At 45.4% G+C, this 11,395-nt stretch overlaps 1 protein-coding gene across 1 annotated transcript; it reads left to right on the top strand.

Moving 5' to 3' along the window:
• Positions 1-737: 737 nt before the first annotated feature.
• Positions 738-9,636, top strand: Cckar (cholecystokinin A receptor). Its single transcript, XM_021163581.2, has 5 exons — positions 738-1,084; positions 1,796-2,047; positions 5,049-5,310; positions 6,817-6,944; positions 7,769-9,636. Exons 1-5 carry the CDS (start codon positions 973-975, stop codon positions 8,311-8,313), a joined length of 1,299 nt encoding a protein of 432 aa, XP_021019240.1. The 5' UTR covers positions 738-972; the 3' UTR covers positions 8,314-9,636.
• Positions 9,637-11,395: the final 1,759 nt, after the last annotated feature.

Below are 11,395 nucleotides of genomic sequence, written 5' to 3'. Positions count from 1 at the left end.
GACCCCTACCAGGGCGATCCTTTCCTCCTGTCTTTCCACGCTGAACAGCCTCTGGGGTGGTCTTATTATTTCCTGGAATGCTTGAAAAGTGCTCAACAAATGGTTGACTCTCAGTGAACAGTTCTGGGCTGAGTGGACAAAGCAAAGACAAGCAAACAAAATAAACAAGGAAACACAAATATTGCTGACTTCTATAGTACTAAGGACCTAGGAATCTGTATTCGGAAGAGTCCCCAGTCTGGTTAACAAGGGCAGAGACCACAAGCCATAGCACTGCGCTTAGTAACACCTTAACAACCACCGGCAGCTCTCCATATACACCGCTGGGCAAGGCTCCAAAGCTAAAAGGCACTAATTGCTTTTATATAAGGAGATAGGAATGCAGTCCTTCTGTGTCCCTTAGTCCGATGGTCTGCATTATCGGATCTGTTACCATGTTAATTGATGCTGTCTCACACAGTTCAGGCTTCACCCTGAATATGTCTGGGACAATGACAGGCAGAGAGGAGAGGTAATAATTGGAGTCTCTCTCTCTCTCTCTCTCTCTCTCTCTCTCTCTCTCTCTCTCTCTCTCTCTCTCTCTCCACACACACACACACACTCTGTGTACATTCTGTGTGTATGTGTGTAGATGTGTTCCCATTCTGGGAAGGGTTAATACGCAGCCAGGCTGCCACTGCTCAGGGCCTCAGACTGGCCCAGGAGTGGGAGGGGTGGGCCTGGAAGGTGGAGTGGAGCAGGCTTGACTTGCACCGCTGCCTTCTCCCCACAGGAGTACAAATGCTTGCCCAGATGGTCTGAGAATGCTGAACTCAAGTTGCCTTTAGGAATGGCTGCAGAGCCCACACCTGGATCTCTCCCCTCCCTGCTCCTCCACGGCAGGTTGCATTTGGGAGACTCTATGATCATTAGAGGAAAGAGACAGGAGTGAGCCATTCACTAGCTCGCCAGCACTTGGTAGGAAGCGGCAGGATGGATGTGGTCGACAGCCTTCTTATGAATGGGAGCAACATCACTCCCCCCTGTGAACTCGGGCTGGAAAATGAGACGCTTTTCTGCCTGGATCAACCTCAGCCTTCAAAAGGTAGGTGCCAGAGGCTATGGTTAGAATTCAGAAAACTACCAAGGTAAGGGAGATATAGCAACAGCAAGGCTAATTGAAATATACATGAAATATATCATGCAGGGTGTGTGTGTGTTTGTGTGTGTGTGTGTGTGCAAAGTCCCCGTGAGACAAAGATAAATGAAGTTGTATGTTCAGAAGTTTGAATAAAAGAGTAAGAGGAAATCTACAGTCAAATATTTTTATTATTCACATGGGAGAGTGGGGGTTCATGCAGGATTTGGGGGGAGGTGATAAAAGCACTGAAGAGTCGCAGGAAGAAAGGGGTGTCAAGTGTGGACGTCTGAACTTAGAAGCAGTACAGAAAAGGCACTGTCACAGGGCAGAGGTTGTTTTTTCTTAGGGGAAACCCAGCATGGAGAAGTAATTAGAGCAAAATAAATGTTTAGCCTCAGGGAAAGCAAGCCAGAAGCCTTCGGAAGCACTGTCCTCTGGAAAAGCTGCTTTCCTGACGGATCCCGTTAACATCCCAACCTTTAAAAAGCAATCGGATTGCCCCGTGCTTTCCTGGGCTTGTTTCTGTATGATAGAGCTAGTTCAGGAATACTTGGGTTCAGTGATGCATACCCTTGGGGACTTCATCAGGAACTAACCTCTCCCCTGGGGGCCTAAGGTTTTTATCATTCTGCCCTCTAAACCCCCCTCCCTCCAACTCTTCCCTTTTCAATGCAGAATGGCAGTCTGCAGTGCAGATTCTCCTGTACTCCTTCATATTCCTTCTCAGTGTGCTGGGGAACACACTGGTTATCACGGTGCTGATTCGAAACAAGAGGATGCGGACTGTCACCAACATCTTCCTGCTGTCCCTGGCTGTCAGTGATCTCATGCTTTGCCTCTTCTGCATGCCGTTCAACCTCATCCCCAACCTGCTCAAGGATTTCATCTTTGGAAGTGCCGTGTGCAAGACTACCACCTATTTCATGGGTGAGTCCTGCAGGTGTCTGCTGAAGGGGCTTATCCCACACCCTCCCTTTGTCAGCCCCTTGACAGTCACAGCAGAGAGGCCCTGCTGGGTTCCGAAATACCAAGCATCTGGCTGTCTGGGCCTGGGTGCAAGCACACAGGTGTTTTCTTCACAGCACGTCAGTCCTCCACATGCTAGGAAGTGTGTGCATGTGTGTGTGTGTGTGTGTGTCTGTGTGTGTCTGTGTATCTGTGTGTCTGTGAAATTGGTATAAAACTATGGTAGAGATTGAGTAGGCTTTGCGGAGGGACAAAAAGTTATAGGTGACTTCAAGTTACTCCATGGCTCTGGTGGCAGTTTTCATATTAACTCCCAAGTTGGATCAGGGTTTCTTGGAATAGAGAGGGTTCATGGGATCAGAGCTCTTTAGTGTTGTGTTTTTTGTTCTGAGAGAAATGCAGGCTATTTTTAACTATTTTATTGAAGTATAGCTTCTCTTCTCAGGATGCACTTTCCAGACTGTTCTGTCAAAGCTTGGGGGCGTCTTAGACTAGGAGTGTGTGTGTGTGTAATAAGAAGCTGAATATGTTCCTAGGGACCATGAACTATGAAGTAGCCCCTGATTGAATGAGCTGTGTAGCTTACTGCTTATATCAAACACAATGATGGTTTTAAACTGGGAAAAATCAACAAATATTAAAACAAAGCTTTTTTTTTTTAAGAGCTTTTTATGCACCAGGTATTTTGCTGAGCACATTTACTCCCATGATCTTGTCTCCCAACCGCCTGGTGAGTAACTATCACTAATGCTTCCGGGGCTCACCAAGCACGTGCATGAGTGGGAACTGTGGTGGCCAGGATCTGAGCTTGGATTAGCAGGCATCACAGTGGTGAGCGAATGCCTCAATATGCCAGCTGCTGTGGTTCCCCGAACCCTGAACAGAAACATGGTCCTCGGTCCTCTTTGTCTGTCATATTGCCTTATCCCTTGCCCATTCTCAGAACCAACTAGGAAAGAGAGGTGAGAAGTGTGTGTGTGTGTGTGTAAGGGGGATGTTTGGATGTTTGGTTCTGACTGGCCTGTATAAAACAGACAGCACTGAGTTGGTCTAGGGCAGTCTTCTGAGGACCAGAAAGCTTTAATTTTTCCCAGCGGAATGTGCAGATTCCAACACAAGACACAATGCTGATGAATCCATGACCTTCGTGCCCTGAGATAAGTAACCAAGAACATGTCCTCTGTGTTGGGGGTCTCCCAAATGTATTGTAAAGCCTAAAAAATGAGAAGGTTCCCTGTTAGCTACCGAAGCATCACTGAGAGCTCTTTACCTTCTGAGGCCCTCCCAGGTGTCTCACAGGTACAACACTCCAGCATCTTAGCCAGAGCAGAGAGGAGAATTAACATAGGACTCCCATCATCTGTGAACAGTCACCCAGCTCTGAAGGCCTTGGAACTGTCTGCTTTAAGGTGCCTAGTTCTATGCTGTGTGAATTTCACCGCAGAACAGTTTTAATAGCGAAAATTAAACAGCAAAATCATTCCGGAGTTACTTAGAATGTTGTAATAGCTTACTTTTTTAAATTCCCTTTTCTTGTTGTTTGGCATTGGTTTTGTTTTTTGATTGTTTATTTGGGGCAGGGTTCTGAAGGTAGCCTTGACTGACCTGGCAAGTTACTGTATAGCTTAGGTCGGCAAGCCCCACCACGTCCGGGGCTTTGTTAAATTTCTCATCCTGGTGATTTAGAGCCTTTGGTCTATGTTGTGGTCTCCCCAATACGACTCTAACAACACTCATCAGATACCTAATCTTGTGTGGGGGTTGGGGGGGGTGGTGGTGTGCTGGTCTGAATGTGGGTTTACAGTGATTGTGGACCCATTGCACAGGAGAATCTCAGTGGAATTTAAAGCTAGCCTTTGAATTCTATGTTGTAGGCTCTTTAGGGTGAAGTCCAGTAAAACACAGTGATTCTACCTAAGAAAAGAGAGGAAGGAAGGAAGGAAGGAAGGAAGAGAGAGACAGAGAAGGAAGGAAGGAAGGAAGGAAGGAAGGAAGGAAGGAAGGAAGGAAGGAAAGGGATAAAACAGTTTTTACTTAAAGGTTTTAGAATAAGATTATACATGGCTTTTAGGGAGTTACTGCCTCTCTGTCTCTATCCTGGTAAGGAGTGGTGGTTTGGGATGCTAAGCTTAGAAAATCTGTTCCCCGATCCGTGGGTAACAACTCGTTGGTGAGTAATGGTTCTCGGACCTGAAAGTTCTAAGGAGAGCATAAAGCATAAGACATAATTAGCATACACACCCAGCACAACCGGGAGGAGAGACTCCTTTTTAGTGTCTGCAGGCAGACGCTGCAGAGATGTAGCGTGTCTCTCCCACTCTAGTCAGGATACATGGTCACTTTCTTACAGAGGCAGAAGGGCAAGACCCTGCTTCTCCCCCACCGAGAAACCTTTAGATCACTCTAGAACCTTTTCTCTGTCACTATTTTTTTTTTTGGACTGGGCATTTTTTTTTCAGCAGATGTTTTAAATTTAAGGAAGTTTCCCTCTTTTAAATTGTGTATTAGAAATTTTGGTCAAGTCAGCGCTTCAGGCTCAGAACCCAGTGACCTTTGGCAGCATGGAGTCCTGAAGAATTTCTGCCTTTTAATGTCAATTTGACCACAGGCTCCTGATCAAAATTAGAGCTCTTCCAAGGTTTCCAGAAAACCCTTCTGTGGGATGGCAACTTATTTTTAGCCCCTTGTTTATTAATTAATGAGTACCTTCAGTCCAAGCTGGAGTTAGACTGCAACCAAAGCTCAATAAACTTACCCGAAAATTGGCGATGAGATGTTTTGGCGATGCTTAACTGCCTTAAGTCCATTTCAGTACAAAGCTGGGACTAAATCGTCCTTTTAAACTGTACATAGTCTCTCTTTACCCCTTGTGCGTTCTCCTGCGATTCTAAACTGAAGCTCGAATACACTTAAGCTAATGTACAAATCAACACCTGAGCACGGCCCTCTTTGTTCCTCCCAGGCACTTCCGTGAGTGTTTCCACCTTCAACCTGGTAGCCATCTCTCTGGAGAGATACGGCGCCATCTGCAGACCCCTACAATCCCGCGTCTGGCAAACAAAGTCCCATGCTTTGAAGGTCATCGCTGCCACCTGGTGCCTCTCCTTTACCATCATGACTCCGTACCCCATTTACAGCAACTTGGTGCCTTTTACTAAAAACAATAACCAGACGGCAAACATGTGCCGCTTCCTGTTGCCAAGTGACGCTATGCAGCAGTCCTGGTAAGGCAGTGCTTCGCTCATCTTTTCTGACACGGTTAAGTCTAAGTTAGCAATGTGAGGGACCGGAAAGCCTTGCCAGATGACTACGGGACAGATACCATAAAGGCTTTCTAAGGAGGGTTACATTTACTAATTATAGGACTGTTTTAGAAGCAGGGACTAGACACTCAGAAGTGGCTAAAAACCCAGATCATGTTCCGTTGCTGTATTTCTTCTCATTCAACCAAGTAGCTTGAACACACACAAAAAAGCATTACACTAGAAAGAGAGACAAGATTTATCAAAACATGTCCATGTGCAATGAGAAATGGCCTAGCCACTGTTTGCCTCTGACAATTGTATGGTTTAATCTGTAACCTACACACGCCAGACTACAAAAGTGATTTAGGGGCCAGACTCACAGAGCAGGAGGCTGTGAATTCTCAACCATCCACTGTGTTTAGAGAAAGCATAGCTCAATCCTGCCAGGCACAAGACTTTGGCACGAGCAAATCGGCTTCACGGGGTGACAGAGCATGGGTACTTGAAGAGATTTATGGGGAGCAACTGGCACATTTGGTAAATCTGAACGGTTTTCCAAGATTCTGATCGAAACGTTTAATAGCTCTTATTGGAGGGTCAACATGTTGGGTACCCTGATGCACGCCATTGGGTTTCAAATCTCACCTCTCCTACTAGCAGTATGATTTGGGGCACATTTAATCTCTTCAAGACTCAATATTCTCATCTCTACATTAAGTGTTCAAATAAGAGCAGCTATAAGAACCTGTTATCAAAGGTTCTTCTGTGAGACGGGCGCAGTGGCACACGCCTTTAATCCCAGCACTTGGGAGGTGGATCTCTGAGTTGAAGGCCAGCCTGGTCTACAGAGTGAGTTCCAGGATAGCCAAGGCTATACAGAGAAACCCTGTCTCGAGAAAAAAAAAAAAAAAAAAAAAAGGTTCTTCTGTGAATTACGCTAAGACACATATGCAGAAAGCTTGCTCTCACCTGTAGTACCCAGCACTAGTCCTCAAAAGATAGAAACTATTTTCACATTATTTCAACAACTTGGACATATAATCCACATACTCCTATTATTTTTTTAAGGATTTCTTTATCTATTTATTGTTCTTGCCATTCATGCTTGAAGCAGGGTCTCACTATGTCACCCAGTCCAGTCTCAAACTCTTAGACTTGAGCAATCCTCCTGCCTCCGCCTCCTGAAGATCAAGAGCTTTACGTACACACCACATTCCCAGCTTTCCTGTTATCCTTTAACGTGTTAGTTGCTTTGGGGCTTAGAATGGTTCCACGTTTCTACACTGTAAGCAGTCTTTCAGAAACACTTCAAAGAGAAGCAAACAAGTTCTAACGACCAAACCTCCAGACGTGGACTTTTTAAAGATGCCAGATGCTAGAAACTAACATGGTGTCTGCTCAGACCGGTTCGCCCTCGTCATTCCTGCCCATCAGAACTCGAAGCTCCAGAGTCACTGGTAATTAGGTTTCTTTTCATTGTATTAGGCAGACATTCCTGCTACTCATACTCTTCCTTATCCCCGGGATTGTGATGGTGGTGGCTTACGGGCTGATCTCTCTGGAACTCTACCGAGGAATCAAGTTTGATGCCAGCCAGAAGAAATCTGCTAAAGGTACTGATTCTTTGGGCTGGATGTTTATTCCAGAAGAGCTCGGAAGCTCGCTTCGTAAGTTAGCTGCAGGTACTCAGGACATGGGGAGCACATGCTGGGGTATTTCTTTCTGAGACTCTGGGTCACAGGGCAGTCTGCAGACCCAGACTTTCCAAATCTACACGTATAAAAGGAGGAGATATTCCTGTCCCCGAGGCTTGCTGTCATGTAGTATTAGTTGACAGCTCCTGGGGATTCTGTCCCATACACTCCATTAAGAGACATTAGATCCCTGGCCTACAAGCTGGGCTTTTGGCTGCTCATTTCCCACCCTCTGCCTTTCTCCCTCACCTCCCTCCTCCCTCAGCCCGCTGAACCTGTCCCCGACACCTGTGTTGACACAACTTTTTCCTTCTTGCTCTGCCCCCCTCTCTCCGTTCTTCACCATGTAGATAATGCAGTCTCTCTGGCTTCTATTGACTTTCTCTCATTACTTGGAGTCCTCAAGATAAAAGTAATCTAAAAACTCAGCAAGCAAACACGAAAGAAAGCTGAGAAGAGTGTAAATATTTATTTTGTAATAACTTTCAGCTTTCCAGCCTTTGTGTATAGGATTGGATCATCATCACCACCACCACCATCATCATCATCTATACATGGTTTATATTTCACAGAACTAGTGCAGACCAATACTAATTTCAATCAGTACAAGCCAGGCTGCCTGTCCATTTCTCCAGTTCAAGTTCAGCTTAGCCACCTGGATTTGGGGAGAGTCAGGGGCTTTATGTCTTCTCTCTGGCATGACTTGTCCTGAACACTAAAAATGATGTCACTTTCCCATCCAGAGAAGAGGCTAAGCAGCGGCGGCGGTAGCAGCAGCAGCCGATATGAGGATAGTGATGGCTGTTACTTACAGAAATCCAGGCCTCCAAGGAAGCTAGAGCTGCAGCAGCTGTCAACCAGCAGCAGTGGTGGCAGAATCAACCGGATCAGGAGCAGTGGTTCTGCTGCCAACCTGATCGCCAAGAAGCGCGTGATCCGCATGCTCATTGTCATTGTGGTCCTCTTCTTCCTGTGCTGGATGCCCATCTTCAGTGCCAATGCCTGGCGGGCATATGACACGGTTTCTGCTGAGAAACACCTCTCAGGGACCCCCATCTCCTTCATCCTCCTCCTCTCCTACACCTCCTCCTGTGTGAACCCCATTATCTACTGCTTCATGAACAAACGCTTTCGCCTGGGCTTCATGGCCACCTTCCCCTGTTGCCCGAATCCTGGTCCCACCGGGGTGAGAGGAGAAGTGGGAGAGGAGGAGGATGGGAGGACCATAAGGGCATCCCTGTCCCGGTATTCCTACAGCCACATGAGCACCTCTGCCCCACCCCCCTGAGCTATACCTGGTTCGCTGCGGGCAGCAGGAAGGAGGGGACCAGGAGCAAGGAGGAAGAGAAGTGGCAGGGAAGGAGAAGGAAGACCCATTTCTCACGAGGACTCTTCGATGTCTGCTTTTCACCCTTCACAAAGTTCCAGAAGGAACTTAAGGCGGGGTCACGAAAATGCTAAGACATTTTCCATATTGTTTACCATGGAAGAAACCTCAGCAGGCCAGTGATAGGGACCCCACTGGGCTCGTGCTACAAATGTCACTGCCAAGTCCACGTTCAAAATAGGGGTGTAGACCTTGATGAGCGTTAGAATTTTCTGGAACGCCCAGGTGACGTCTCTCCATAGTGACACACTGCTCTGCTCTGGTTTCTTCTGCTCCTGAAGAATTCTGGTCCTCCCCATGCCTACTTCTCACACATACTACAGCTACACACCTTCTCATCGCCACTAAGGACATGTGACCACGCCCGCGCACACACCTCCTCTGGCCTCTTCTGAATAAGGGAGAAGTCTGACAAATTTTAAAAGCTTGAGGTTGTACAAGTACACTCAGGGGTGAAAGGTTGAGGTTGTCATCAGAAATACATGAAGAATGTGTCTAAAAAACAGGTGTTAGAATTTTTATTTCTACAGAGGAAAGGGTGTGCGAGGCCAGTAGCTAGAACTGTTTTCTGTCAGCAATGTCAAGCTGCAGAACAGAGGTTGATCTCTACAGTATAATCTCTCCTCTGTAGCTAATCCCCACAACCTTTTTTTTTTTAAACCTCAACTTACTTTCTTCTGTTCACCTGTAGTTCCTCCTTTCCAGAAATACCTCTGGGTAAGAAGGGAGAGGTCCTTACCTGGGCAAGGGTGGTAACATATGTAGTCAATCCCCAAGGAAAACTAGCATGTGGGACTCAATACCTAGCTTTGAATGCCAAAACTATGTATGCTTTTAAATACCATCGATGTAGCTCTTGATAATTGGCTCACTGTGTGTGTGTGTGTGTGTGTGTGTGTGTGTGTGTGTGTGTGTACGTGTGCGTAAACTGAACATACGGCTACATTATCTGTGTGTTAACAACTTGCAAGTGGATATTGGAACTCAACAAGTGTTATCATTCTTCCATAAAAGTTGGAGTATTGTGTGAGCTTCATTTCTTTGCAAAATTAAAGTGTTACCGCTCTTTTAGAATTTCTTTGCAAAATTAGTGTTGAAAACACTTAACGCTAAGAACTCTGCTTAAAAATAGAAATAAATTATACAGTGAAAGACCATTTCTAGATAGCATATACTGATCCAGTGTATCAAACACACACATTGTCTCCCTCCCGCCCGCCTTTCTTTTCCTTTCCCCCCCCTTGAACAATATTGTCTTGTCTACTTAAAAAAGTTAGTATGAACCTTTTCAACAGAAACAAGTTTGTATGCACATGTAGAAAGTAACAATTATGCAAAGAAAAAGATTCAAGGAAAGTAAAGTTCACTGCTATGAGCTGTCAGCTATCCAAAGAGTGGACATTCGTCTTCTCCTTTCCGTGGGGCCATAACCGTGCACTGATCCAGGCCCTACACTCTCAATCAACCCCAAACCTTCCTGTGGAAGAGGAAAACAGGGAGTAGCGAGAAATGATAAGACTGCCTTCTCGGGTTCTAGATTTGAAAAGACGTGCATCTTACAGTGATGGTCGGGTCTGAGGGAGCATACTGAGGAGCAGCTGCTGAGCTGCCCATGCCCCCAGCGTGTCAAGCCAGGCCAGCCCTGCGTCCCTCAGACTTCAGTCTTAGAGGAGTGGCTGGCACCAGCCTCACTGTCAACAGTTTTAGAGCCAAAACGCAGAGTTCAAACTGAAAGGACCAAAGATGTAGGGGATATAAGTGCCTTTGATATTTGAGTAGATCTTACATACCTTTCCTGCCTAAAATAAAGACCGGATCATTCCCTCTGACCCTTTGACAGTATTAGGAAATAAATGAAGAAAATTAAGAGCCCCTCTATTACTAGGAACTGCTGGAGTCTGTCAAGATTTATTAACTTAAAGACAATGTTCCAGGATTTAGTAAAAAAAAAAAAAAATACAGATATGCAACCTAAGTGGAATTCCAAGTAAGCCACTGGACCACGGTTCTCAACCTTCCTAATGCTGAGTCCCTTTCATACAGTTCCTCATGTTGTGGTGACCCTAACCATAAATTTATTTTTGTTGCTACTTTATAACTGTGATTTTTGTGACTGTTATAAATTGTAACATGATTATGTGTTTTCTGATGGTTTTAGGTGACCCCTGTGGAAGGATTGGTCATCCCCAGAGGGGCCATAGCCCACAGATTGAAAAACAATGTTATAAGTAATAATTTTTAGATTGAGTGCATCCTAAAAGACATCCTATATTTTATCTACCAACTCTATTTCAAAATATTTTAAAACAGGTAAAAACATAAACAGGATTTCCTACATTCACAGTAATAAAATGCCTCTTCTGATTTAATGTATAGGAAAGCCACCTACTGGCAGCTGAGAGACAGGTGTGGAGGGCCATTAACTTTCAGAATCTGTGACAAGCTTTTGGAAAGGTCTGATTTTTAATGATTAACTTTTTCTTATTACACATAAGATTACTGATTTGAACATGAATTCGAGTTAAGAGAACAAATATCCAGATTTTCTGGTACTTTCTGGTGTCTTCCAGTAGCATCCCTTCAGCATAATACATATGAGCATTGGAATGGAGAGCTGGCTCTCGGCTTCTTCTGCCCCAGTCAGCATGGTAAGGGCTCCTCATGCATTCGAGCAGTCCCTGAGTCTCTAGGGTTTGGTTGCATGTGTCCCTGTATGCTTAACAGGTGCTTCTCTGCTTAAGCAAAATGTCATCTGAGTTAAGTGAGAAACAGCTGTTGGGTCTCCACTGTCTGGTCCTGCTGTGTTTTGCCTAGCAACCCACACACCACAAATGCTTAATAAACACTGACTGACTTTCCATCACACCGAATGAGAAACTAGGCATCCTGCCTAGAAACAGTATTGAGATACAGGTAACAAAGGCTGGGTTACCTGTCACCACTGGTCCCTAACATCCCTCACCATAGCTCCCCTGGCTCTCAT

This window comes from Mus caroli, unplaced genomic scaffold (assembly GCF_978045245.1).
Source record: "Mus caroli unplaced genomic scaffold, Mus_caroli_1 scaffold_4, whole genome shotgun sequence".
NCBI classification, from domain to species: Eukaryota; Metazoa; Chordata; class Mammalia; order Rodentia; family Muridae; genus Mus; species Mus caroli.
The sequence above is the reverse complement of the archived record's forward strand: the minus strand, read 5'-3'. Positions and strand labels throughout refer to the sequence as shown.

Excerpts from the sequence above, each read along its gene's own strand:
- Cckar (XM_021163581.2), top strand. The coding sequence starts at position 973 with ATGGATGTGGTCGACAGCCTTCTTATGAATGGGAGCAACATCACTCCC. Across the intron at positions 1,085-1,795 it reads TCAACCTCAGCCTTCAAAAG|AATGGCAGTCTGCAGTGCAG; the intron begins GTAGGTGCCAGA and ends TTTTCAATGCAG. Across the intron at positions 6,945-7,768 it reads CCAGAAGAAATCTGCTAAAG|AGAAGAGGCTAAGCAGCGGC; the intron begins GTACTGATTCTT and ends TTTCCCATCCAG.